The sequence below is a fragment of the Puntigrus tetrazona genome, chromosome 2 (assembly GCF_018831695.1).
Source record: "Puntigrus tetrazona isolate hp1 chromosome 2, ASM1883169v1, whole genome shotgun sequence".
In the NCBI taxonomy this organism is placed as follows: Eukaryota; Metazoa; Chordata; class Actinopteri; order Cypriniformes; family Cyprinidae; genus Puntigrus; species Puntigrus tetrazona.
Window position 1 is genome coordinate 15,621,506 of NC_056700.1, and position 27,597 is coordinate 15,649,102.

Below are 27,597 nucleotides of genomic sequence, written 5' to 3' on the forward strand. Positions count from 1 at the left end.
CCTAGATCTATTATTAATGAAGACCAAGAATTAAACATTTCATGAGAATATGTGCACTTGACCACAATTTCCCAGTAGTCTAGCAAAGAAACTTTTTGAGGGCTTCTTCACACAGCTGCAAGACAAAAAAAACAGGCAAGGGAACGCATGCTCTTGTGTAATAAATAGCTGATGTTCGCCGGTGATTCAAGGTGAACGCGCTAAAAAAAGGTAAATACTAACTGGCAGTATCGAGGATGCTGAGATGAGAGAGTAAAATAAAGGCCTCTCATCTTAAATGATGGATTAGGTCTGCTATACAAGGTCTGAGGCAAAGAGCCCCGTCTGTTCGTGAACAACTCTGTGATATGCCATCTCTCTCTCTCTCTCTCTCTCTCTCTCTCTCTCTCTCCCTCTCTCTGTGTGATCTTAGGGTAGTGCCCATGGGACGTTTCCACTCTGAAGGACAGCCTATTACATGGTCAGGGTTGAGGAGTGCTGTCTCGCCTAGATTGGAAGTGTGGCAGGTGGATTATGCTGACACTCACACCATGGCCCTGGCTAAACGCATGAGCAGGTGGGTGAACCACTCAAGCAGAGGTCAAGGTGCCAGTGAAGCCCAATCTGTCCTCTCACAGCCTCAGTCCAAGATGGCATGGTCCACCCACAGAACATCCTATGCATATTGGGGCAAACTGGAAAAACCTTTTAGAGTTGGCAAGCTGAAATCTGACTGGATACTCAAATTTCAGAAGTCCTCGCACATCAGTGATTTATTAGCTGAATAACCGCTGGATTTGCCAAAGGTTGTAATGTTAGTGACATTAAAAATGACTAGATACACACAAATAGCTGTTTTCTATTTTAAAGCATCTTGTGATGGAAAAGTTGGATCGTCAGCTCATTTCTCCAGTCTTCAGTACCACAAATCTTCAGAAATCATTGTAATATACTGATTTGGTGCTCCAAAAATATTTTGCTGAAAACAATTATGCTGGTTCTGCTTAATATTTTTGTTGTAAAAACACCACAGGATGATTTATGCTCATTTTAATACTTTATAGATGAGCATGAAGTACAATGAACGATACTTATTTGAAACTGAATTTTTATTTGTAACATTACAAATACATTTACTGTCCATTTTAATACATGTTATTCTTCCTTTCTGAATAATAAAAATAAAAATGATAACAATAATAAAACTCAAACATTCTGTCTGGGTAGCCCTGATTTAATATTCTGAACCTAGGATGTTTTTTATATTTTCCCCATGAATAAATATTATGGGAGTAGTAAACATCACGTATAAAAAAAGAGGGCGACTGTGAAATTTAAGAAAAAGCACTGCAGATCAAAACAGCTGTGATGTGCTTGTTTGTTTGTTTGTTTATTTTATTTTGTACGAGAAGCAGAACTGATACTAAGTCCTTGAGAAGAACCATAAGTGAAAGCAGACGAGTGAGTACTTCAAATAGTATCTCCAGAGAAACTCAAGCTTGTAGGTTGATTCTAAAGGCAACTCATTTTAGATGCTGAGCGTGCTGAGAGATGCTCGTAGCAACTCTAGTATTTTCTTCAAATGCAGTGCAACATGGAGTAGCGTTTGGAAAGGCTAGTGTGGTTAAATTCAACAAAATCGCACACCATTGAGATATGAAGTGATTGATTGCATTGGCCTGGTACCTATGGTGAAAAACCCCACAAACCCTGTTGCAGAGTGAGGATGAAACATTACATCATTAAAATCTTTTCCACCAGGATGTTTATATCCCCTATTCCCCGCAAGCTTTGAGAGGATCCACTCTAACAACCTTCAAAAATCGTGTTTTTGTATGACTTCCAAATTTTGTTTGGAGGTGCAGCACAGGGTGAACATTGTGGATGAATATGTGAAACGAGTAAAGAATTGTGAAGGTTGGAGGAATATTACGAAAGCCATTAAGGCTCGCCCACAGCGGACAGAAAGCTCAGGCGACATCAGTATGCCCCGGCATACAGCTGGCCCCCACACAGCCTTATCCCTCAGAGGCGAAAACACAGCCCAGAACAACTGCAGCCACTCAATTACATTAATATCACAAATTGGAGTCAGCAGGAACAGATAACCATAGAAAATGAATATCCACTTTTCACTGACTTTAAATGGAATTTTTCAGTTTCATGCAAATGAGACTATTTTGTCCTATTTAAAATTGGAGGAACATGCTTCAAGGAAGCAATCTTATCCAAAAAAATAAATAAATAAACTAAATACATAACATAATATGTTCACAATCCATTAAGATGAATGCCAAGGTCTAGTGTTTACTCGATGACATGTTTCTTCTCCACCAATATAAAGTGAATGGATAAGTGCTCTTACAAATGGCAAAAAAGGCCATATTCAAGCTGATGTTTCAAATTAAAAGTTGGGTTAGAGGCTAATTGAACGGACTATTGTACAGGCCTCCTGACACATTTGTTCCTGAAACTGCATGATTTTATTTGACAGGCACACAGGGCCATGAAAATAATGCATTATTTAAAATAGATCATTAAAACGAACAAAGAAAATTACAGATACAGATAGATAGATAGATAGATAGATAGATAGATAGATAGATAGATAGATAGATAGATAGATAGATAGATAGATAGATAGATAAGCATGAGTGAGTGAGTGAATGAATGAATGAATGAATGAATGATAGATATATAGAGAGATATGTGTTATATTAACACAAGATCATCACAATTAACATAGAAAGTGTGAAAACAAATGTACACAACAATGAAGGATTACAACAAATACATAACAACTGAGAATTTTGAAATGAAGGTCAGAGGAAAATGCACACAGTAGCACAATAGAACTGTCACCAACAGAAGCCATCGTTCCCTCTCAACATACCGCTCCATTATATCTGGGCAACAGCCTAAAACGACAGCACTGATTACCAATACTGACCCTGAATAGCCAGTCACCTCTCTGCTCTGAGCGCGGACTGCGCAGGGACTGCTGAGCACATAATCTTGATTAAGCAGAGCTGGCAGACTTCAGCTCTCGGGTGAACTCAACAGTTCTCAGATCAGTCTCAGCAGGGGTTGTTTTCATGTTGTGGCAGATGCTTTCCCAGCAAGGTCAACTGCTACGCTGAGAGAGACAGATGAAACATAAAACTGAGACAGAAAGGGAAAAAGTTGCAGCTGAAACCGTTATTAATTTTTTATCTCAAAGTACGCCATTACTGTCTCAGCAGTATTATAGGCAATAGATCTAATAGAGCTCAATCTGGGCGAGAGATGAGCCATCAACAACCAGAATGTCCATGCTGTGTCAGAGCAAGGGATGAGGAACAAACCATGCACACTGTGCTTACTGCTTCCTTTAAAGCGTAGTAAATAATCATTTCATTTTCAGAATTTCTACATAAAACACCTTTTTGACTATGTGGGTTGAGTCAAACTTTTAACCCTGTGACCCACATTATTATAACAAAAAATTACAATACTGTACATATATTTCTTTGGGAACTATAAATAATGTGAATAAATAACTACAAAGCAGTATTTAGCCAAACTAGCTAGCAATAGCTTGCATATTGAATAAAAATTACATTTCTACAATATTAGCTCATATATATTTCATATTTCACACACACACACACACACACACACACACACACACACACACACACACACACACACACACACACACACACACATACATGTTAAAGTTTGCTCAGTTTTAATTGTTTCAGGCTCTATTCTGTGCCCTATTTGTGTACAGTGCACTCAACAATAATCATAATACAATATATTATATATACATACACTAGTGCTGGGCAACGATTAATCACATCCAAAATAAAAGTTTTTGTTGATATAATATGTGTGTGCACTGTGTATATTTATATATATATATATATATATATATATATATATATATATATATATATATATATATATATATATATATATATATATATATATATATATAAAGAATAAAAACACATACAATATATATTTACAAAGGAAATATTCCTAGTAATATAATTTTTATATTATAAATAAATACACTTGTATATATATTTATATATTGTGTGTGTATTTATATATACACATAATTAATACACATATATTATGTACACAAATTATTTTATTTTGGATGTTATATTCATTGCAGCACTAAAACATATTGTGTGTGTGTGTGTGCGTGTATATATATATATACACACACACTGCAGGGTCCATAAAATATAAAATATAATAAAAAATCCCTTTCAAAGTCTTAAAGTAGGAACTTTAGCTTTTCCCATTAGGTTTCCCACCCAGGTGCTGACCAGTCTCAACCCTGCTTAGCTTCAGCGAGTAAAAGAAAAAGTTTATGTGTCTAACATGCCTGCCTGCAATCCCAAATGATGCTCTTTGACCGGCTGAAGAGAGATAAACCTTAATAGCTCCACACTAACTGCAGAAGGCAAGAAAGCTCTTCGTTCAACAGATTTATTTATGGATGGATTTGAGCTGATGCGATCTGTGTCTCTACAGATCATGTGACATGCAAACTTTGATTCTGACTGGAGGAATAAAACTTTAAATGTTCATCATAAAAGGCAGAGAGGCTATAGACTGAGAAATTATCTTCTGTGTGAGCTCACATCTAGGAGGGAGGGGGGGATCAATGGAATCAAAGAGGAAAGGAAAATGAAATGTTCTCCTTCTATATTATTTCATAAGCCTTCTTGACAAGGCAGATGTTTTGAACGTTATAGTTTTAAAAAAAAATCACCATATACTGTAAGTTTTATGTACTCAGATTAGATTCCTTTTCAATTCAGTCTGTAATACAAGCTTTTAGTTACTTATTTAGAGCATGAATATCTACTGTACGCCAGATTAAATAGCAGAATGCTATGATCTCGACTTCACTCGATCTGAGCTTGGCAATGATGATAATGTTTGTGCACATAAAGTCTCAGTTTTAGCTTAGGACGGATCTGTAAAAATCACAGAAAGTATAAGGAAACTAGACATAAATATTTAAAATCTGAACATTTAAATATGTATATTTTCTAAATGGCAATACATCTTGAAATTGGGTAGCAGTCTGTCCTGTTCTACTATTAGCACTCCTGAGTGGAAAAAGCAGGTAGAAAGAGAAACTGGTAATCTGAGTTTTGAAGAAGAAATATTAAAGAAGACGCATTATAATTTGCTATTCAATGAAAGCAGATTTGCCTTTTTGATATTCTTCTTCTTCTAAGGAAAGGAATATTTCACCTGTCTTTAGTAAAATATGTGGTCAAGGGAGATTACTTTTATTCATATTAGAAATGTCCAAAGCACTGTCCAAAGGTGCAGTATTTTGAGTTAAACTAAAATAAAACAAAACTGATATTATGAAAATATAATAATATAATTAATTTTACATGATTGGTAGTACTGAATACAGTCTGTTTGAGTGATGCTGTATGCAGCTGTTTTCAAACACTTACACAAGTATAACGACGTGCACTATGAAGAACGCTCTTGGCAATGCAGCTGCAAGCAAGAGCAGTCAAATGCAAATATATTATGAAAATAAAGTGTGATTTTCTTAAGTGAACGTAAACCGGCAGAGGAAAAATAAAATATCAGATTTGTGCGCTGGACTGTACAATGTAAATACTGTAAATGTAAATAGACCGTCCGCTATCTGTTACTGTATAGTGTATTCCAATAATATACATCAACCAACAAGGCTGACAAGAATACTGAATATACATTAAAGACTCTTATGCTCATCAAGGCTGTATTTATTTGATTAAAAATACATAATAAAACAGTAATATTGTAAAATATAATTGCAATTTATAAAATGTTTTTTTTATTTTTAATATACTTTAAAATATTTTATTTCTGTGATACAGCTCTGGAATTTCATCAGCCATTACATCACATGATCCTGCTTAATATTTTTGTGGAAACTGTGATACTTTTTCAGGATTCTTTGATGAACAGAAACTTTGAAGAAACAACTTTTGTTCAAAATAGAATATAATTTGAATGAATTCAATGTAATTTTCTAACAGTATATATTATTATTATTATTATTATTATTATTATTATTATTATGGGGCCAAGCAGTGAAGGTACTTAGGCACATATTGTTTTTGCTTACGTTCTTCTTCTTCTTCTTCTTCTTTGTGAAAATTGTGAAACAGAGGACAGTCTCAAGTTTCCATGGCAAATTTAAAGTCTCTAACTCAAACTCTCTAGTGCCACCACTTGTACAAACTTTTAAAAAGGTTATTCTAATAACTTTTGAACCATAATACGATTTTTACCAAATGTTTCTGGGATCATCGACAGACCATGCTAGCAAAAAGTTATGGACTTCAAGAGAATTGGCTAAACCGTGTTTCAGTGTTTTAGCGCAGTACGTGTTTTGCATGTATTTTGTTTTGCTTTTTATGGTTAAAATGTATGGAGATAAGATTAACAGAGTACAGTACATTCACTGAAATATCAGCATTGCTCTAATCCGAAGAATACCCAATTGCCTGAATCATTTCAACACTTGCTAACAGACGGTGCTGACAGTGCAGGAGTGTCTGAGATCTGTAGTGGCCATGGGAACTGGACTCTAATCACGACAGAAGATTAGACACAACACGTCCATGTCAAACTCACACCAAGCGCCCCTCTCCCTCCTCACGGATCCACCAAGATGGCAACCGTTTGACTAAACATCTTAGAAATTGCATCTAATCTCATTAGAATGACAGCATACAATACTGCACTCACCCCGACACCAGAACCACAGACAGCACAAAACAATGACACAAACACAACAGGAAGAAAGCCTGCTGTTGCCAAGTGAGTGACATGCAATAACATGTTCAGCTGTTTCCCTGTTGGCTCAACAGAGGCTCGAACATCCAATCTGCCTGAGCTCGATTTTCCCCCTCTGCAAACAAATAGTGAAAAAAAAGGGCTGTTATTCACTTCCATTCCTTATTTATCCCCACATGAGCAAGAGGCAGGCAAGTGGAGGAAAAGAACAGAGCGGGAAATGACACGCTGTGATGACACGGCATCTAAAAGGTCAGTGGTGACGGCAATGCCACATCATAAATATCCCACATCCCCAAATGCCCTTAGCATCCATCAATCCTGTGTGTTAAATGCATAACTGAAAAACATAAACTTGATATCACACATTAAATCCTGCAAAGGTTCGGATCGATGCCTGAATTTTGGCTTTGTTACAAATACCAGCCTTTGGTATCCCTGTATCCATACTCATAAAGTAGCCTCTGGCAACTGATGAAATTAAATTAGGACTATCTGTAAATCAATAAATTGCGAATAATTTGGTCGTTTTTTGTATAAATGCATTAAGTTTCTTGTAAAGGTTGTGTGTTTTTAAGCTAAATATCTGATAAGTATATTAGATGGGATGGTTATTCTGCATAATACATGTCAAAGCATGAATCTCATACATTATTATTAGCATAATATTATCATTAATACAGACTTAAAATGTTCTTGGAGATACACGATACATGAGGTAAGATGCATCTCAGGGCTCGAAGAGGGTAATTTGTACATGGACATCTGTAAAAAACATCAAACTGAGTTATGCTAACACATCCTGTCAAACGGACTGAAGCCCATCGTGTTGTATTATTGAGTACAGGTTTACGGTCAGCATATTAACTTGTCTCTTTTTCTGTGCATCTGGGAAGTTGTCCAGTGAACACGATCTGCATGATGGGAGGCAGGGAAACATTGGCCTGTGTCCCTGGCAGTCCCTGCCGAGACACAGTCCTCGTCCTACCCAGCACAGAGCTATCATAACCAGACATGGCAACAATCAGCTTGTGAAGCAGGAGGAGGCGGCTAGATGCCCCCTATGTGTGGTGAAAGAGAGCTGGAGGATGTCTGAAGGTTGAGAAAGAAAGAACAGGCAGGCGTGAGTATTTATTGCATTCCAGAAAAACCATTTTGAAACTGAATAATGAGTCTTAATAAAGAACATAAATGCATTTGTTTATATAATTTTCAAAACGATTTTGCATCTATAATTGAATAAACTGCAGTACAAATGTTTGAGGTTATTTTACATTTATATAAATCATTATTTGAAATTGTAATAATATTTGAAAACATTCATCTTTTTACTGTATTTTTGACCAAATGAGTATGAATAAATGAAATAAATAAATCTCGGAGCCCAGACTATTTATGACTCTGTACCACAAAACCAGGCTTAAGTTGCTGGGGTGTATTTGTAGCAATAGCCATCAAAAATACATTCTATGGGTCAAAATTATAGAATTTAGTTTTGTGCCAAAAATCATTAGTATGTTAAGTAAAGATCATGTTAAATGAAGATATTTTATAAATTCCTACCATAAATACATTAAAGCATAATTTAAGGTTAAAACTAATTTAAAGGCCATTTTCTCAATATTTAGATTTTTAAATTTTTTTTTTTGCACCCTTAGATTCTGGATTTTTAAAAAGCTGTATCATGGCCAAATATTGTCCTATACTAACAAAATGATTGACTGGTTTTGTGATCCAGTCTCACATTTATCAAAATTATATATGCACAATCATTGTCTAAATGGCAATTTACAGATTATTGCATTTTAGGATCCCACTCCAGACACTTTTAAAAACATGCCCAAAGAAATAAAAATAGCCAAAAAGTCCATCTGCATACAGTCAAATACCTCGAAAATAGCATTGCAACCCTTTCATACGGTAGCTGGCAGATATTCAAACAGGCAAAATATATACATATCTTTAATTGCACAAAAGAGTTGTAAGGATTATGCTAACAATGAAAACATTGCTCCCAGCAGGTGATATGTAGTACAGCAGTAATTATTTTTAAATTTACTGTTGAAGGCGGTACTGTTGAAGAAGCATTGCTTTTAAAGCAATGCATCAGAGACAATTTTTTCTCACCGTTTCTCAGAGATCCTCTATAAAACATCCCTGATTAAAATAGTACAAATCTAAAGATTTACAGATGATAAAATGTTACACAACTTCTCCATGTTGGCATCTGCCTAGCTTCTATAAAGCGACGGGAAAACACATTTAGATATTAGATGGCATTAGCTTTTTGGTGTTGTTGAGATTTACTGGACAAGTTTAGTTAGTTAATGAACTAACTCTCTACTAAAGGGTTCAATTCCATCATTAATTACTCACTCTCAAGTTGTTCCAAACCTGTAAGACCTTCATTCAATTTTGAAAACAGGAATTAAGATATTTCTGATTAAATCTGAGAGCTATCTGACGCTCCATAGACAGCAACACAACTGAAATGTTCCCAGCTCCAGAAACGTCGTAAATACATAAGTGGCTCAACTTTAGTTTTTTTTGCGCAAAACATAAATACAACAATTTACTCAACTGTTTGTTACAATAATACTTGTAGCAAGTTGAGCTACTGATGTCACATCCTGTTTTAGCGATATTTACTACGTTTCTGGACCTGGGTCATTTCAGTTGTATTGCTGTTTATGGAGAGTCAGATGGATCTCTGATTTCATCAAAAATATCTCAATTTGTGTTCCGAAGATGAACGAAGGTCTTATGTGTTTGGAACGACTTGAAGGGTGAGCAGTTAATGACAGCATTTTAATTTCGAGGTAAACCAACCCTTTAAACAGCTAGTTTCTTGAATCCCAGCAGTACCAAAGAAGGTGGATAAACACCTGATTTATAAACAAACACTTAAGTCAGGGTGGCAAAGCCCTTTAGGTGGTCAGATGTGAGAAAAACTGAGATAAGAAAGCTACACCCTTCCAAAGCCGCCAATACAACACCCTCGGGACTTGGCAGCATTTATCCGGCAGCCCAAAGATCTGAGGAATTAGCACGTCTCCCCCCAGTCCTTGGTAAAACGGCCTCACTTAAAATCATTTAACACTCTAGTGAGCATGATACATGAAGTACTCCCAACTGTCATCCTGTGGAAAGAGTGGAAGAGGAAAAGACAAACCGGGAGGGAGCGCGAAACCAAAGAGTCCTTATTGACCTGCCTTAAATACATTTTATTTTTTCAGCACCTGTCACATTGTGTTGCGTTCACATTATACAGTGTGTTTTCTAGAGGGTGATATTGATGAGGAATGACTTGACATACTGTAGGCAGCGCATACGTGTTAACCTTTAAGAGAAAACCTGGCTCAACTCAGTGTCCGTCGTTTAAATTAACTGGACGAGACTCAAAATGTTTCAGATCAACAGCAATTTGCAGAGGTCAAGGCAATGATGCATCGTCTTCATAAGATGCACCGATCTGTAACCTTCAGCGTGGCAGCCTTTCTGCAGAAATGCAAATCGTATGCGAACATATGAATGTTTAAATCTATTGCCATAAAGGGCAATTTTAAAATAAATCACTTCAATCTAATGAGGCCATATTTTATAAGCTCCGAATTGAGAGCAAGAAAAAAGAAATAAAGGATTCTAAACACTTCCAGTTCCTTAATAATGTGACTGTCATTAAAATGCAATGCCTGAGGAATTTAATAAAAACTGATTTTCATAAAGTTGCGATTTTATACCATTTTTCATACAAAAAAATAATTTACTCATCCTTATAATGTTTCAAATCTCAAGTTTCTTTCTTTTGATATTTTTAACTACTGCTTTTCTCAATACAATGAAAGTCAGTAGGGTCCTTTGATAATAAATAAAAAAAAGTTTTTTTAATAAATAAAGAGGTTTTAAAAAATTTTATGAAGGAAAATATTTAGTGTTCCACAAAAGAAAAATTCATACGGATTTACAGTTACACAAGAGCGAGTGAATGATAACAGAATAAAAATTTTCGGGAGAACAGTATTTGTTCAATTTTGGTCTTCTGTCAAAAGCGAGTAAACTTTTTTTATAGAAAGGAATGGTTAAAATGGATACAGCTTGACAAACAGGCCATGAAGTTAAAATGAATAATAAACAAAAAAATATTGTTCTATTTTGCAAGTCAGTTGATTAAAAGATGCTCAAGAAAGACTGCGATGGATTCAAGTACTTTCATTTCATGATAAGAAATGCTTGTGGAATTGGTCATCTGAACATGTCTGAGGCAGACTTTACTTAGCAGATTTCATTTTAGGTAAAATGTCTTGAATAATGAATTACAAAATAACTGTTTGAAAAGGACTTTCTTCAGCCAAAATACAGAAGAAATTTGCACTCTGACAATTTCATGTCTTGTGGTATATTGTGAACACAATGGGTGATGATCCATATTGACACAGCCCTCAATCAAAAGTAAATTAAAAAACATGTAGTTCTTTCAAAATGGAAAGGGTTTGGGTCTCCTAATGGTAGTTAAAGAAAATTTTCACCGTTGACTTCCACAGTAGGTAAAAAAAATCCTATATCAGTCTATGGTGACTCAGAACAGCCCGGTTACAAACTTTCTTCAAAATATCCTCCTTTGTGTTCGGCAGAACAAAGAAATCCGTACAGATTTGGAGCTACTCGAGGCCAAGTAAATGATGTCAGAGTTAAAATCTTTGGGTGAGCTATTCCTTTAAACAGGTACCCTGGATGTATAGTTATCTACACCAACATACAGAAATGCTCATTTAGCAAACGGCCTGTACTGAGAAATGAGCAAAACACTGGCCCTATAGCTCATTTTGTTCTGATACATTGAGCTGAGCGAGGAAATTTCCAGTTACTGCTTGCGTAATGAAAACGCAGAGTGCTTAATGTCACTATTGAGCGTGTATGTGCAGATGGTGTGCGTCTCTCACTGCTCAGCTCTGACAGCGCAAATAACTAGCTACACATTTTACATTTTTGATGAGAACCTCTCAACACACTTTGGCAGCACTGCCTGAGCAAACAAAACAGACATGCAAACAACATCTTTTCATGAATGTTAGCATAAGTTTTTTTAGGGCATCTCTGAAGCCCTGACTTAACAAGTGTTGAGTCAGAAGAAGAGATCTGTTTGATATGAGACTACAAAGACTACAATGAGTTCAGGTTTTACAGAAAACATCAAAAGTGTGCAAAATGGAAGGATTTTTTTAAAAGTAACAGTTATAAATAATTTCAATAAATTTTTAAATAAACATATGATTATAATATAAATAGCATATGCACACCTGTCATATTGTTAAAATTTATTTTAAAAAGCAAAACATTTAAAATAAAATTAAAAATTATATTAAATAATTTTTTTATATATATTTTAATGTAAATTAGAAATGAAATACATAAATTAGAAATTAATTATTATCATTATTATTATAAAAAGCAAATACATATAAATTGAAATATAAAAATAACACTATGAAAAGACAAAACTGCACAACTGCACACTTTAGTAATTTATTTAATAAAAAACATGACAAGTTATGTACTGTATATTCAGTTATATGTAAATATAACATATTAACATAGCGATTTTTTAACTACGCAAAACTCAACATTACCTTATTTAAACATTCCCATCTGGTATCTTTTTTCAGCAAATATAGATTTATGCTGTTTATTGTGATTGATTTACTAAACTGCATTTCCTGCAATTCATTTTATTGTAATTTGTAATGGATTGACAGCGCTAGCTAAAATCATTCGGTCTGCAGTAATCTATAAGGCTGACTCTGAAGAAGATCCCATTGCTTTGCATTTTAAAACAACTCGAACAGTCACACGGATACTAAAGACTGCACTTAAAAACAGAGTAGTCGTATTGTCTCTTTGCAGTTGTTTTAAATCTCAAAAATAAAAAGGTCATAACACGAACATCAATCTGTCACATATTTAACCTGCATTTAGTGATGTGATGCCTCCAAGAAAAGACGGGTAACCTTAGCCCAGAGTTCAGCCAATGCTCCATCCATTACAGACACTTTGTCCTGGTTTGTTACTCCAAAGATAGATCTCTCAGTGCTTGCTGCTTGACGGGCCACATCATTACTCTGCAAACTTTGAAGATGGATAGCTGCAAACTTTTGATCGCTCTCATTAACCCAAACAACCGGCCTAGGCAGACAACAATGTGGCAAGCAGGCTAATGATTTCTCATGGCCTTGAACATCTCCGCCGCCCCTTCAGGGTCACTCCACAGATAGAACAACAGACTGATGAAAGAGGGGAGGCGGAAGAGCAGCAAAGCTTCCAGCTGTTTACACAAATGCTTCGATTGCTTGGTCCAAATCAGAGTTCAATCCTAACCACCTCCCCCAACCCCCGCAGGTTGCTTTCCTTGAAGCATTCTCTGCAGATGTTGGAGGGGATATCTATAGACATGTCTATTATCGGAAACCAACCTCCAAATTCATATAAAAGCAAATAAATATATAACCAAATAAACTCCAAACAACAGTACAACTATGTGATAGTATATTTGTTGATGATATCTGGACAATCAATATATTAATTAATAACTGTTTCCACTTAAAAGCGTGCTAAATCATCTCCTCCACTGACTTAGATTCAAACACAACACCCTCTAGGCTCCCTATTTCCAGTCAATATTTTGAAGTTAACCTTGACAGCAGCCACCATGGTAGAGGTTTTGATATTTGGCTCTGAACTCTAATACGCTGTCATCAATGTAAGTACCACAGTGAATAGACCTACTAGAGGCAGCTGTTTTGCACTGAAGCTATTTAGCAACTCAGGAGCAGAAGGTGAACTTCCTGTTTTAGAATGAATAAGACCTTTTTATCATTCTATGTGGTTTCTTTATAACAAAACAGCTTTCACAGCAACCAACCAAAACAAACTCTGATATACTAGCTGGAAAATCCAGATTAAGAGTTGTTTAAGAATTTGTTTTTAGTTGGTCATTAGCTGGACCAACAACAAACTAGGAGCTTAAAGGAGCATGCCACTATTTTTAATTTTTTTTATTTTTAACAAGCTCTACAACTCTCCTGGAGTTAAACAGTTGAGTTTTACCTTTTTGCAGTCTATTCAGCTGCAGTTTAGCTTAGATCATTGAATCTGATTAGACCGTTAGCATCTCACTCAAAAATGACCAAAGAGTTTCTATATTTTTCCTATTTAAAACTCGACTCTTCTGTAGTTACATCATGTACTGATGACCAATATGGCTAGGAAATATTCTCTCATTCCTGTGCAATTAAGGAACTTACCATGGGTTCAGAAGGCACAATGATATTACGCAGTGCCTAAAAATCCCCAGCTTGGAAAAATATTGAATTTCTTCGGTCATTTTTGAGCAAGATGCTAATGGTCTAATCAGAGTCAATGATCTATGCTAAGCTGCAGCTAAACGTGTCAGGCCCGTAGATCGGCTGAAAGGATTCGAAGATGGTAAAACATAAGTTTTTAACTCTAGTTGGAAAATTAGCCTATTTACAAAAACAGTGGTGTGTTCCTTTAAGATGGTTTTCCAAACTTGATGGTTGTCAATCAGTTTGTCCCAATTAATACCTACCTCAGATTTTTCTAATAACCATCTTAGACCAGTTATAAACCACATATCCTATTTGAAAAATACAGATTACCACCACCGGATCATATGGACTGCTAATGAGATACAGTAGTTTGCTCAAAAATGAAAATTCTGTCCAAATTAAGATATTTTTAATGAACTCTAAGAGCTTCCAGGCGCTGCATAAAAACATACAGACACGTTCAAGGCCACAAAACGTAGTAAATACATTGTTAAAATAGTCCATGTTTTAACGTAATTTTCCAACATATTAACAGTCTTTTGAGTTTGGAACAACATGATGGTCAATAATTAATGATAGAATTTTTATTTTGGCCTGAACTATCCCTTTAAAAGCTGTAGTGTGAAAGTGTCCAACACAAAAACCCATATACACACAAACCTGGTTGATGATATAGATCCCATAGTCAATCTTCTGTCTGCGCAGGACTGGGTGCAGGTAGTGAAGCCAATATTTTAGGTGGTTGTCTCTGTGTCTGAACGGAATGATGATGGCCACCTTTTGTTTTGGCCGGCAGTCCGGAGGAGTATATTTTCCCCCTTCTGTCACATTAGGGTTCTCTCTCTGCACCCGCTCGAGGGTTATCTGGGAGCTGAATTCAATGAGGAGACGTCCCACTGCAGAGCAGAAAAGAAGGACAGAGAGATGTTATGAGAAGTTTCAACAGCATTACTTTAATAGAGTGAATTTGAGAACGGTTATTACAATAACAATACAATCATCACTAGCTGTCTGTCCAGCAGAGGGAGCGCAAAAGGTCTCTCTTTGAGTCCTCTTCATTGATCCACAGATCTTAAGTTGAGACAACCAATCAATAAAGAAGACTAAGGCTTGATTACATGTTCACACAAAGACTTTGAACGAGTCTTAGCAGTAAAAGATTTCGCGACTACACCTAGCCACAGTCTAATCCCTATTTGCTGGTGAACTGACGTAGTTTTGGCCGCAGGGACTTCTACAACACTCATTAGCGAAGGAGTCTGTGTTGCTACTGAATATGTATAGAGGGCCATTTTTAGGTAACAGCACGATGTTTTCTCATCGAAACATAAAGATTAAGTCTGTCTAGAAAATTCGAATGCATAACAAATCAGCTACCGTTAGTGGAGCAAATATGGTCATGATGGAAAATTCCAGATTAGATACGAGTGTGCTAACTTTTAAGGGCGATTACATTACTTTTATTAAGCAAGCATTTTCCATGATCTGTAAATCAGCAAACGGTTCCTAAACTGTGATCCGTAAAGGATTTCACTGTGGCCTGCAAGTTGATTGGCTGATAGCTGAGGGTAGAAAATAAAGCTAAATTGACCAAATAATTAAACTTGGCAGGAAACATTGAATTACTTTTAACACTGAGCTGAATCAGATGAAATCAACTCAAAGCAATGACCTAACAAACTGGGTTAAAATTTATTTGTGACGTGTTTCTGTTGTGTCCAGTGGTTCAGTTGATTAATTTAAGTTCATGCAGCAACAAAAGAAGCAAAATGCAACAGTCTAATTTCAAATTGAGGCTATTTCATTGGGGTGCACAAAAATATATAGGATACGTATTGTCCAGTATAATTTTTTTAATTGAGATTCCTATGTTTACATCAAGATACTCTTAACTGCTTTTTAACACTGATTTAAAGTTAATCTATAAAAATACAAATCATTTATTAACACTGTTAAACGTAACCTTTGCGATCCCCAAAATTGGATTGCCATTTTTAAATCGTACATTCATGCACTGTTTATCAGTACTCATCACCTTCTCTGTATCTGCAATATTTTAAATATTAGTGTGTCATTACTATTTCAAAATAAAAATAAATTTGCACAGATAAGCACAACCATTCAGAATTCAGTATAGGGCCAGTAAGATTTTTTTTAAAGAATACTTTTATGAATTAACTTGACCCAGCGCATCACTCAAGTCATTTACTGTACATTGTTTTTTTTTGTTATAATAAGTTATATCAATTACATTCTGAATGCATCAAAACAGAAAACAGTTTATTTAAATTGTAATAATATTTTCATTATTATTACTTTTACTGTATTTTGACCAAATAAATGTGAGCCTTTGGTGAGAAGGCTTTGGTGAGCCTTTTCTTTTTTCATGAAAAAATAAATCAAAATCTTTCTGACCTTAACCTTTAAAATGGTAGTATATATTATCATGTACACCATACAAGTGTATACAGTGTAACTCTAAAGTATAGGTAGGTCACGGACAGCAGCTCTTAAAAGTTCACGCAAAGATCACCACTGTGAAATCTGACCCCCTCGACACCTGGAAGTGATGGAACTTATAGTTATTGAGCTGACCTTGGCAGGAGCAGCGGTAGTGGCTATTATTCAGGTACGGTCACATCAATTTAGATGTGAAGAACAGCAGCTTTGTATAAACATCTCACAGCCTGCTGCTCTATTTTGGGAGGCAGAGGACAGGTTTTGGTTAAAAATACATTTCTAGTTGATAGTATGCGAGGTCTATTGCTGCACCTGCGCTCGTTTCCCTATCAGCCACATCATTAAACTAAGAAGCAGCAGGTCAGCAGGGTACAGCAGTTGTTTACGGATGTAATTGAGATGTTGTTCCTGTCCGGAGAAAAAGGTACTTGCCCTTAGAGAACCTTCTGGATGCAAGATCAGTGTGTTTATTTCTATTTCTATTCATTCAATCAGATATGCTGGCAGTGACAATTTCATAGTCATTTTTATAATGACATTACCCTTCTGTGCTCTGCTATCATCATCCTAAACTCATTTGGTTTGTTTCCATAAATAAGCTGTAACTGACCGCTCCTCACGGACACAGAAAGATAGAACGAAAGAAAAAAGGGTTGCTGTGTCCATTTTATGAGATGCAGCTACCACCCTAATCACAAGATCCTTCTTTCAATAAATCCGGTGTGTGGCGTCACCGTGTGCCGATCCCCTCTATCTCTCCAAAGGTCCCTTTGAAGTGATCTCTACAAAGGCTCCGGCTATTTCTAATTAGCAGCGTTATATGAGTAAGGCGAGCAGTCAAGTGGCATGCGTGGAAGGGAATGGAGAGAAAATGGTCTAGAGCGATGAATACCTTGCGATCTGAACACCTGCTCGCATACAGAGTGTTCCATCCACTGGGATCGCAAATGACTGAGGCCATTGATAAAACTGGAGGAGGTAAACAATTGCCTCCGGTTCTTCCGCTGCTTCGTCATAACATTTTTGTTGCAGCATAGTCTCAGCTGAAAAAAAAAACAATTTCCAATCTCACTGACTGACTACTATGTTATTTCCAAGAGTCAGGGTGATGACATTTTTTAAAGGATTGAAAGGTATGGATATGCTATTAATAATTATCTTTAAATATTACAGGTTTTTCTTGTTAACGTGAAAGCATCTGAATTAACTTTTAAAAATTCATATATTTAAGCAATGCAATATATTTTTTGATATTTTAAAAACAATAGATAGATATATAATATAAACGTATTAAATGTAATGCAAGTTAACAGAAAATAAAATGAAATAGAATACAATAAAACACACACACATAACATTTATCTATTAATAATTATAATTTTTTAAATATACTATATTACTCATTTTTTTAATATACTATATTACTAATACATATACAAAAATATTATTTTATAGCTTTTACCATTATTTGCAATGCTGCAGAATTTATAACTGAAATGTTATCTTTACAAACAGGTATAGTTTTCCACAATTTTAGGACCTAAGGAAAAGATGGCTAAGATGGCCACCAAGGAACTGGCCTGCCTTAAAGGGACTTTGACTAAGTGCACCCAACACGTCATTATATAATATCAGCCAGGCCACCATGAGAGATAAGCCCAATGAAACTGTAATATACTGTACTGCATTTGCCCTTAAAGCACAAAGGGTTTATTACCTGGATCTGGCCACACACCCTCGCTTATTGGCTTTCTCTCTCTAATTCTCTCTCTATTTCCATCACACTTTCTCCTGACCCCTGCAGAGCTCTAGCATGGCTCTCAGGCCAACTGCCAACAAAGTTACGCAACATCACCACAAATAATAATGTAGGCAGCTGGAGAATAGGAAAAAGGGAGAGAGAGGGAAAAAAGAAAGGAGAGCAACGTACTGTACTGCAGAGAGAAAGGGAGTAAGAGAAACAAATCCTGTCAAAAGCACTACCACTTCACCAGCACACAAATGTCACCCACTGAGTCATAGTTGGAGGGAAGGTCAGGCTTTTTCCTGTTCAGACAGGAGATTTGTAGTATCTGTAAAATCTACTTAACTTAAACTGGGTTCAAGCACAATCCAATTATTTCTCTTTACTTTGACACCTGCTGTGATGTTCAAACCCAAACAGTGAGAACATCCTCCACCTGGCTGTAACCTTTAGCATAGCCTTTAGCTTTTAGCCAGACACTAAAAACTCCGATCTAAGACGAACGAGTATGTTTTGCAGTAAGAGTGCTTTGCCTGTTTTATTCTACATGTCTACATGTCCAACAACATATTTCATATTTTCACATTTTTTTAAATATAATAAAAGTTGGTGGAGTCCAGTGTTGTTTTAGACATCATTTACTTTCATTGTAAAGACAGAAATTGAAACATTCTTAAAAATATTTGATTTTGTGCTATGCATACAGGCTTGGAACAACATGAGAATAAATCATATTTGGTAAACTATGCCTTTAAATTCCAGCCTGGTCTCATAAAAATATGTATCTCTGTGCATTTTTTGCGCAACACCGTATTGATGTGCCGTACTGCACATTTTGTCACCCTTTTTAAAGAGAAATGTCTACTGAGCGGAGCTTAAACAACACATGAACCTAGGCACGTTTTTATCTTGTTGATATTGGTATGTATTGCTGTGTTTTTATTATGTTAAATATCGAGGGACTGTTAATAAACGTTAATGCTCTATCACGTTGGAAATATTCCCTACACCAAATCCAAACCTAAACCTATAGTGTTAACGCATGCAAAACTGATTTAAAAGGCATTTGTCGAAGCAACGTGCCATTTCAACTTATTTTTACACAGATTTGGACTGTTTTGTCGAACCTTGGTTAAACTTGATTAACTTGCCTCTCAAGCACGTCTTTGTACTGAGCTACCGAAAAACCTACCACTTATGAAAACACACACAAATATAAGTTGCATGTGTGTTGCTAACGTTTAAAAGCATGTGTTCAAATCTCCCAGCATTTTAATATTGTTTTAAAGTAATATATTGTATAAGTAATGCAAAAATAGCACTTTGTTCATCTAAACTCTGTATATTTGTGTGAAAAGAAATAAAAGATGTCTGAACTTTACTGCCTCTAGTGTTCATTTATTCTGGAAACTGCAGTCATATGAACTTGTTGGTGTATATAAATATACATAAATGAAAACAATAAAAATAAATAAATAAATATATATATACATATATCTATATATATCTATATATATATATATATATATATATATATATATATATATATATATATATATATATATATATATATAAATGACAAAAAATAACATTAAATAAAAATAACAACTTTTAAAAATATATATTTTTATACATCATTTGTACCATCAGGATATTTTTTTCAGAATCGTCATAAAAATCTAGGGAGAAATCTGGAATTTTAAAGGCATTCTAAATGATATTCTGAAAGGTACAGAACCCTAGAATTTCACATGGTATGTATGATGTAGCCATTTAAACTCCCAAATATATCAAAGTATCAGGGTTTTCCATCTGATATCATTACTGGACCATGGTGCGATTTTGTGGGGGCCATTTATTCAGGAGAGGATGAAAAGTGAGATTAGTCACAGCAAATGTTTTTAAGACACCCTGGGTCATTCCCGTGTTCTACGGCAATGTCTCCAGCTATGGTGATAGAGTGTTGGCCGCCCAGTGAACTACACAGCAGAGCCACGTGGCTGTAAGTGACCACTGAAGCAGAAGAGAGAGAGAGGGAGAGGAAGAGGAAAAGATGAACAGATGGAGGAGTCACTGAATATAACACTGCACGCTGAGAGCCATGAGAAGTAAAGCAGTAGAGGGATTGAAGGTGGGGAGGAAAGACAGAGAGAGAGTGGGAGGACAGAACTGGAGGCGAATAGTCGGAGAAACAAAAAAAGAGAGAAAGACATAGAGAAATGGGCTGAGGGAACATGACTAAAGGGGAGTGGGCAGGAGGAGAGAGATATAATGAATGTCTCCAAAATTTTAGATGGCACTTGGGCTAGAAGATATATTGTATATTTTACTAGGTATTAACAATGATGATCTTTTCAAATGATTATTCTCATTTTCCAACTTACAATGAATAAACTAACTTGGATAAAACACTTGATTAAAAATATCACGAAACATCAAAAATGGTAAGATTTATTTTTACTTCTTACTTTCATTAAATATTATTTAATTTGGTACTATTCTTATGAAATATTATATTATTATTTTATTACTATTATTACTGTTATATTTCTGTAAAATCACTGAATTATCAATATGAACTTGCCTTTTACTCACCAAATAAATTAAATTGATCAAAACTGAAACTAAACATTTATAAATGTTATTATCAATGACCATTTTTAATGGTATAAGCACTAAATATAAAATACGTCTATACAAATATGTATATATATAGCACGTTTCAAAATATAGTAAAATAGAAAGCCTTGTGTTTTTTACAAATAAATGCTTTTTTTTTTTTTTTTTTTACAAAATTTTTCTACAAAATATTTTTTTTTACTTTCATTCATGCCCTGCAATAGGCATTTTAATGACAATGGTTGACTGAAAAATTAAACACACTGTTGATTATTATCCATATAGATAAGCTAACTGAGTGGCAGACATATAAACATACAGGCAGATAGACAGAGAGACAGAGAGACAGACTGACTGAAGGATGGATAGATGGATAGATGGATGCATCTCCCAGAATTCTCCAGAGCAATTCCTTCAGGCTGTAGAGAGGAAACATCAGACTACCTGTAGCAGACCAGCTGCTCCACGCACCTCATCCATGCAGAAAACCAACTGCTACTGGGCAGAGCGGTTCTCAAAGCAACACTCAGCTCTGTACATATCAGATGTTTAATTAATCCTCAGCAGGTGCTAGTTCAAAGTCATGGTGTGAGGAAACATACAGGCCAATCTGCCTTTTTTCTGCCTAGTTTTTAAATATAAAAAGTAATGGCTCAAGTTTTCTATATGCTTAAAAAACTATTTAAAACAACAAATCACAATCAACAAATGCCTACAAATCATATAGCTGCTAACAAGAATGATAACTATAAGGTTTTAATTATCATTCTAATTCTGTAAAAAAATGGAAGTTCATACCACAACTTATAATAATAATTACAGAGAAATTATATGTTTGGAATCACTTTCCCAATGATTTTTCCTAGTTGATGAATAATAAAAAAACAACAAAAAAAAAATCAAACATCAAATCAACATCAAAGCACTCAAGCAAATGACATAACAGGCATAATCTGATAATGTGAACGGGTTTCAATTCACAAGGTCCATTCACACCTAGAACCAAAACTATATTTTTATATTTATATATTTTTTTATCCACACCACTACAATGACACAGCAATGGCACAGAGAAAGGATATCTAATTAAATCACTTTCAAGTTGATGATTAATTAAAAAAAAAAAATCTAAACATTTAAAGCAATGCATACTTATAATAAACAGATTGTTATTCAAAATTGGCGGGGGGGCACTGATATAGTTATTATTTTTTATAGTAGTTCTTGGCATGAATGGGTGCTTTAAACTACAGGCCAATGCAGTTGTTATTGCCCTTTACAAATCTCTTCCGCAACGTTGCTCATCTGAGATTTAAGATTCGATCACAGCGTATTTGAACTCTGCTCCCTTCTATCTGACCATCACAATTTAAATTTCACACAGACCGACAAAATAGGGCAACCAAATGCATCTATCGCCCAGGGACTCAATAATTCATAGTCTCTGCCCTCAGCGGCAGATCAACACAGTCCGCGGCTCTCTAAAATTACATCCTGCTCAATAACACATTGTTTAGTGCAGCACGACTTCAAAGGTGAGGACAGAGGTGAGGCGATAGCCTTTCACAGAGGGTACGGTTTCACCCTTCACTACTCTATTCGGCATGTGCCAACCTAAATGGACTGATCCTCGGACATGCCGTGCTCGATTGGCATTTCACAGAGCGACTTGGTGACTCACTGACAGATACTGGAGCCCTTTGATGGAGCAGCTCCTTCAGTGCTGGTGTCAGCCAGCCGTAAGTAAGGCAGACACTGGGGAACACTGAGAGTGATGAATGCTAGCACGCTATGCTGCAACCCGGGACACAACGTCAAGTCAAAGCAGGGGCTTATAAATGATAGCATGCAAATATTGGCATGCTAATAGGCATGCTAAATAACTGGGGGAAGACAAAGAGGTTAGCGAGATTTTCCATGAAGGAAATGAAAGGTGATATTGATAAGATGTCTCTTATCGAAACAATCGACATACTAGCATCTGACATTTAGGAATCGCATACATATTATATTAGACACTACGATAATGACTAAAAAATAGGGAAATATTGATCTGCTGCTTGTGTGCAACTCAAGAGTTGTTGAATTACAATGTTATACAATTTGTTTAAAAAAGGAAAAACGTATGAATGACAGTATTGAATTATAATGGTGGAGAAATCTAAAACTATTCATTTGAAGATGTTCATTATATATAAGGAAAAATCATACCTGCAAACTCTGGCCCTGTGATATATCATATCTTTTTAATTAATTTCATAAAAAAGGTAGGTAGTAACAGCGATATCTCTAGTAACAACAAAATACAGTACAACTTGACAAAACAAAGTTCACATTTCTGCCTTTTTTTAATTGATGTGTCAAAATTATAAATTATGTTACAAAACTCATCAGATTGTTAAACACACATTTTATGCATACAGATCACATTTAATGTAGTTTTGAGAGCGTAGGGAAACAAAACCTAAATCAGTATTAATTCAACACTATAATAATGTTCACTTTAATGCTTGAGTGCACAGTCATAGACTATTTTTTTATATCGGAAGTTTGAAAAATACTACAGCTTTAAAACTAATATAAAATAACTGATGTAATAAACAATTTGAATCAAACTAAAAAAACAATGGCTGGCTGAAGAGTTGATCAAAAGTTTGTTTTACAACATTGTACAGGCATAAGTGATAAAACAATTTCAACTATGGTTGAGTAGGTCTATAATACCAGGACTTTGTGCAGTGAGCCGGTCATTACTGCAAAATAAACGGCGAAGGGAAGCAGCTGACTGTATATTATCCCTTACACTGCAGTGTGCTGAGCCATTTCTCACAGCAGCAGCCATAAAGCTTCAGTCGATGTCAATCATCCGAGTACATTGCACTTTTTTACCAGCGCTATTTCTGTAATGAAAAGGTGCCATATTTGCTGTCTTCTCTAAGTGAATGGTAAGACTCACTTCACATACACCACATCTTTTGTTCAATACTCGAAAACATCCTTTTGAGGCCCTGCCAAGCATCCTCTCGCACAGTGTAGGTCCATTCAGCATTTCTAAGTGTGCAAGACAAGAGCAAAAACACCGAACACTGTACTTAACATCATCAAGTACTAGTAGCTCAATGGCATCTGAAATAATGGAATGATGGCAGAACCCATTAATGATGACTCATTCCTATTTCCTGTTGTTTTGACTAATCATGTGGCAAGAGAGACATCTTCCTGTAATTCTCATTAAAAGATGAGCGGTTCTTGTAGCCCTACGCTGTCACGAAATCAATCCACCACAAAGAGACGAACAAAAACAGGCGTAGTAAAACGTGCGAAGAATATTAAACAGCAATATCTGTCAATAGTGATTCATAAACATAAGCATATGACTCTGGTTCAGTGTTATAAATGAACTGTAAAAGACAAAAAAGCAGCTTAACTGCAGCAACATCACATTGTGCTTTAATACTGACAGTGTTTCTGCCTGCATAAGCAGTACATTTATGAAGGCAGTGTGAAAACTGTAACCTGTTTGTAAGGGCGGTAAAATAAATGTGCTGCTTCAGTTTGAGGTGTGAAACGGGCCTAATGGAACAAAATAAAACAGAGAGCGAATACAATATTTTATCAGCCTTGACTTCACAGATTTGTTTGAGGAATACACGCACAGCAACATTCATAAAGCCACAAAAAATATGGTAAATGAATAGTGAATTACATACAAATCTGAGTGGCACAATAGGTCTATTTAAAGAGTTAAAAATTGAAAAATGACTGACTCTCATGCAATTCCAAACCTACATGGCATACTTTCCTCCGCTGAACACAAAGAAGATATTTGGAAAGGTTTTTGGACTGCAGTGCAGTCATAGGAAAAACAAAAAAAATACAATACAATACAATTCTTTTGTATCCATGCTGGTTTGGAACGACAAGAGAGTGAGAAATGATAGACAATATTCATGTTTTAGGTATAAAAAAACCTACCAAATGATAAACATGTAACTAGACGGTTCTCCAACTGGAGAGTCCAGTGGTGTTTAGAAACGCACAGAAAGATTAACTAGCAGTAGACAAAAGGTTGAAGCAGTGCTGGATGTCAGGTGCATTCTTTCTGGGGTGCTCTGGAAATGGCTTCCCCAGTGTGTTGGAGTTTTCCCATTTGTGTCCTGCTCAACCCAGGCAACCGGATTCCATCTTCCTCACTGCCCATGTAACAGATTTGACTTCCAAAAGGGCTAGAGTCTTGGCAATAAAAGGGCCAGCTGAGAGCGACACAGAGAGAAGACAGAAAGGATCCTTTTGTTTAGGGCTCCCAGCTGCCATCACCCACAGTCAAACCGGGCCTTTCATGTGAAACCACAGAAGCTGGGCCAACCAGAGGGGAAGGCAATCTCACACCACTACCTCCATAGGTAATGAGCAGAAGCCGGAAGCACCACCCTAGAGCTGGGAACACACACTTCTGCCAAGCTCTGCTAAGGGTGCCATGAAACCAGGCCTATCAATAGCAGAGCTGAAAACTACTCTGAGAAGCAAAAAAATGTCTAGAAACGGAAAAGATCAGCCAGCTATCACCTCAACAGTCTTTGATAATGCTTTCTGGTTTATGTTTGTATAGTTTAGCAATATGAAACAATTTATCTTCATTCCTGCAATCTCTCTTCTCAGTGTTCTATTCCAGGACAGAAGCAAACCGCTGTGAAATTGTGCTGTTTCCACACACTGCTTTTGAAACACCTTTCAATGCGCCAATCCCTTTTCACTTTATACTTCAAGGCCAATACAAGGTAAAGAAAAAAAGTAAAAAATAAAACGATGCAGTGTACTACAGGATTTTGTTTTTGCAGAGAGAGCACCAATTCGCTGAGAGCAGTGCATCTTTAGAAGCGTAAAAACCCTTTTCTGGTCTGTTAATTGGTTTTATTCAATCAAAAACAATTACATATTATATTATTATTATATTTACTGACTTTGATTCGAAAACTTATTGCTCAAAAACCGACACATTGATATTCACAGCATATTTTATTTAATGGATACCCAGAATTAACTATGGGATGCTGTTAATTTAGTAAATGATCCTTGAACCTACTATAAAGTTTTCTAATGACCCTCAATTCACCCAGACATGCAGGTTATAAGGAAAAACACAGGAATCAATAACTGATTACAACATTCAATGAAGCAGAACAGAATAAAACACCTGCTTCCCTCAAAAACCAAAACTGTTTGTAATAATTGTGTTTTGGGGATTTTCTTTTTCCTTTGGTGCTTTAAGTACTCATATTTCTTGTGCATGTTTAATAGGCCTAGCCAAAAACTATATAATGATGCTTGAAAAACATACCACATAAACCTGCACATCTCTGGCAACCTCGCACAGGGTCAAGGTGAACCTCTTCTTTAAAGCCAACAAAAACACTATCACAAATAAAAAGTTCATATTTACAGTTAAAAAACTACTTGAACCCTCACGAAATAGTGGCAATTGCATTTAAACTTTAAATAATTCAAAATAAGCTGTTAGATAAGTTCGCTAATCACTACAGAGTGCTATTGTACGAGGTCAATGATTTCAGTTAATAACCTCTTAACAGAGGCTGAGACTATGAGACAGCAATTACACTCCAGAGCACATTTGCATTGTGCATTTTTCATTTTTTAGCTGCTTGACAGTCCTTTACAATCAAAAGCCCTTATCAGGCTGTTTGCTGAACATACGATGGCAGTATCAGAGGCCATCAGTACTTAGTAGGGTAAAATGTTGTATTTTGCCTTCCGAGAACAACATATTTCCAGAAAATATGCCATGCCCCTGAGCCAAGTGCTTGGGTATGTAATTAATAATTAGCGAGATTTCAGCTTGGCAAGCCTTTTCTGAACAGCTCTAATCCTAGATCCCAGAAGGTACTATGATCACTTCCTCCAGCTTTGTCATTGAACACTGCATGTCCTTTCTATGGAAAATGAGTACTGTCTTTGTTCAGGAATTTAGCTGTCGATTGCAAGACTTTAGAAATCCACAGACAGTTTCTCAAATGAAAGAGAAATTCTCTACAAAAAAAAACCTAGCTAGTAAGTTACTGTACATGAATGTGCCGACGGTCAAAGGGGGAATCCATGAAGCTGCTATATATTTTGTTAGTTCCTTTTCCTCGAATGAGCCATAAATATGACCCAACAGAAGCCTTGGGCGGTTTTGATGGCCGCAGTGAAATTATACCCCACTAAACTGTCTTTCATGTCCATGCTGAGAACTCAGAGCAGGGTTCCAGTGTAATTGGAGTTTGGGCCAAGCGGTTTGAGGGCTTGTTACTGGCTCGGCCTTATCATTCTGTGGCCGCACCAAAGCCTGGGGTTTAACTGGGCCACATGCACCCCTCTCCACTGCCAGCTGGAGAGATATCTGAGCAGAAGGCCTATAGCAGAAAATGATTTTGATTGAAAGCTCCAAAGCAGACTTTTGGTTCTGACCATCAGTTCTGAATTAAGTCTAAAAAAATGCATGTTTCATACAAAGAGCTGAAAGAGAAAAGGGAGACAAACAGAGAATAAAAATCTTTTTTAGCTGATTCAGCCAAACTGACAGTCGACTGGGAGAAATTAACACACAGGCAACACATTCTGTGCCAGTAAGGAAAA

At 36.0% G+C, this 27,597-nt stretch overlaps 1 protein-coding gene across 1 annotated transcript in view; it reads right to left on the minus strand.

Annotated features, from left to right (window-relative positions):
• Positions 1 to 27,597, minus strand: part of b4galt2 (UDP-Gal:betaGlcNAc beta 1,4- galactosyltransferase, polypeptide 2) — an 89,358-nt gene that overhangs the window by 35,989 nt on the left and 25,772 nt on the right. Inside the window, exon 3 of the mRNA XM_043218396.1 lies at positions 14,802 to 15,037. Within this exon, the coding sequence (XP_043074331.1) occupies positions 14,802 to 15,037 (236 nt within the window). The remainder of the gene's footprint in view (positions 1 to 14,801; positions 15,038 to 27,597) is intronic.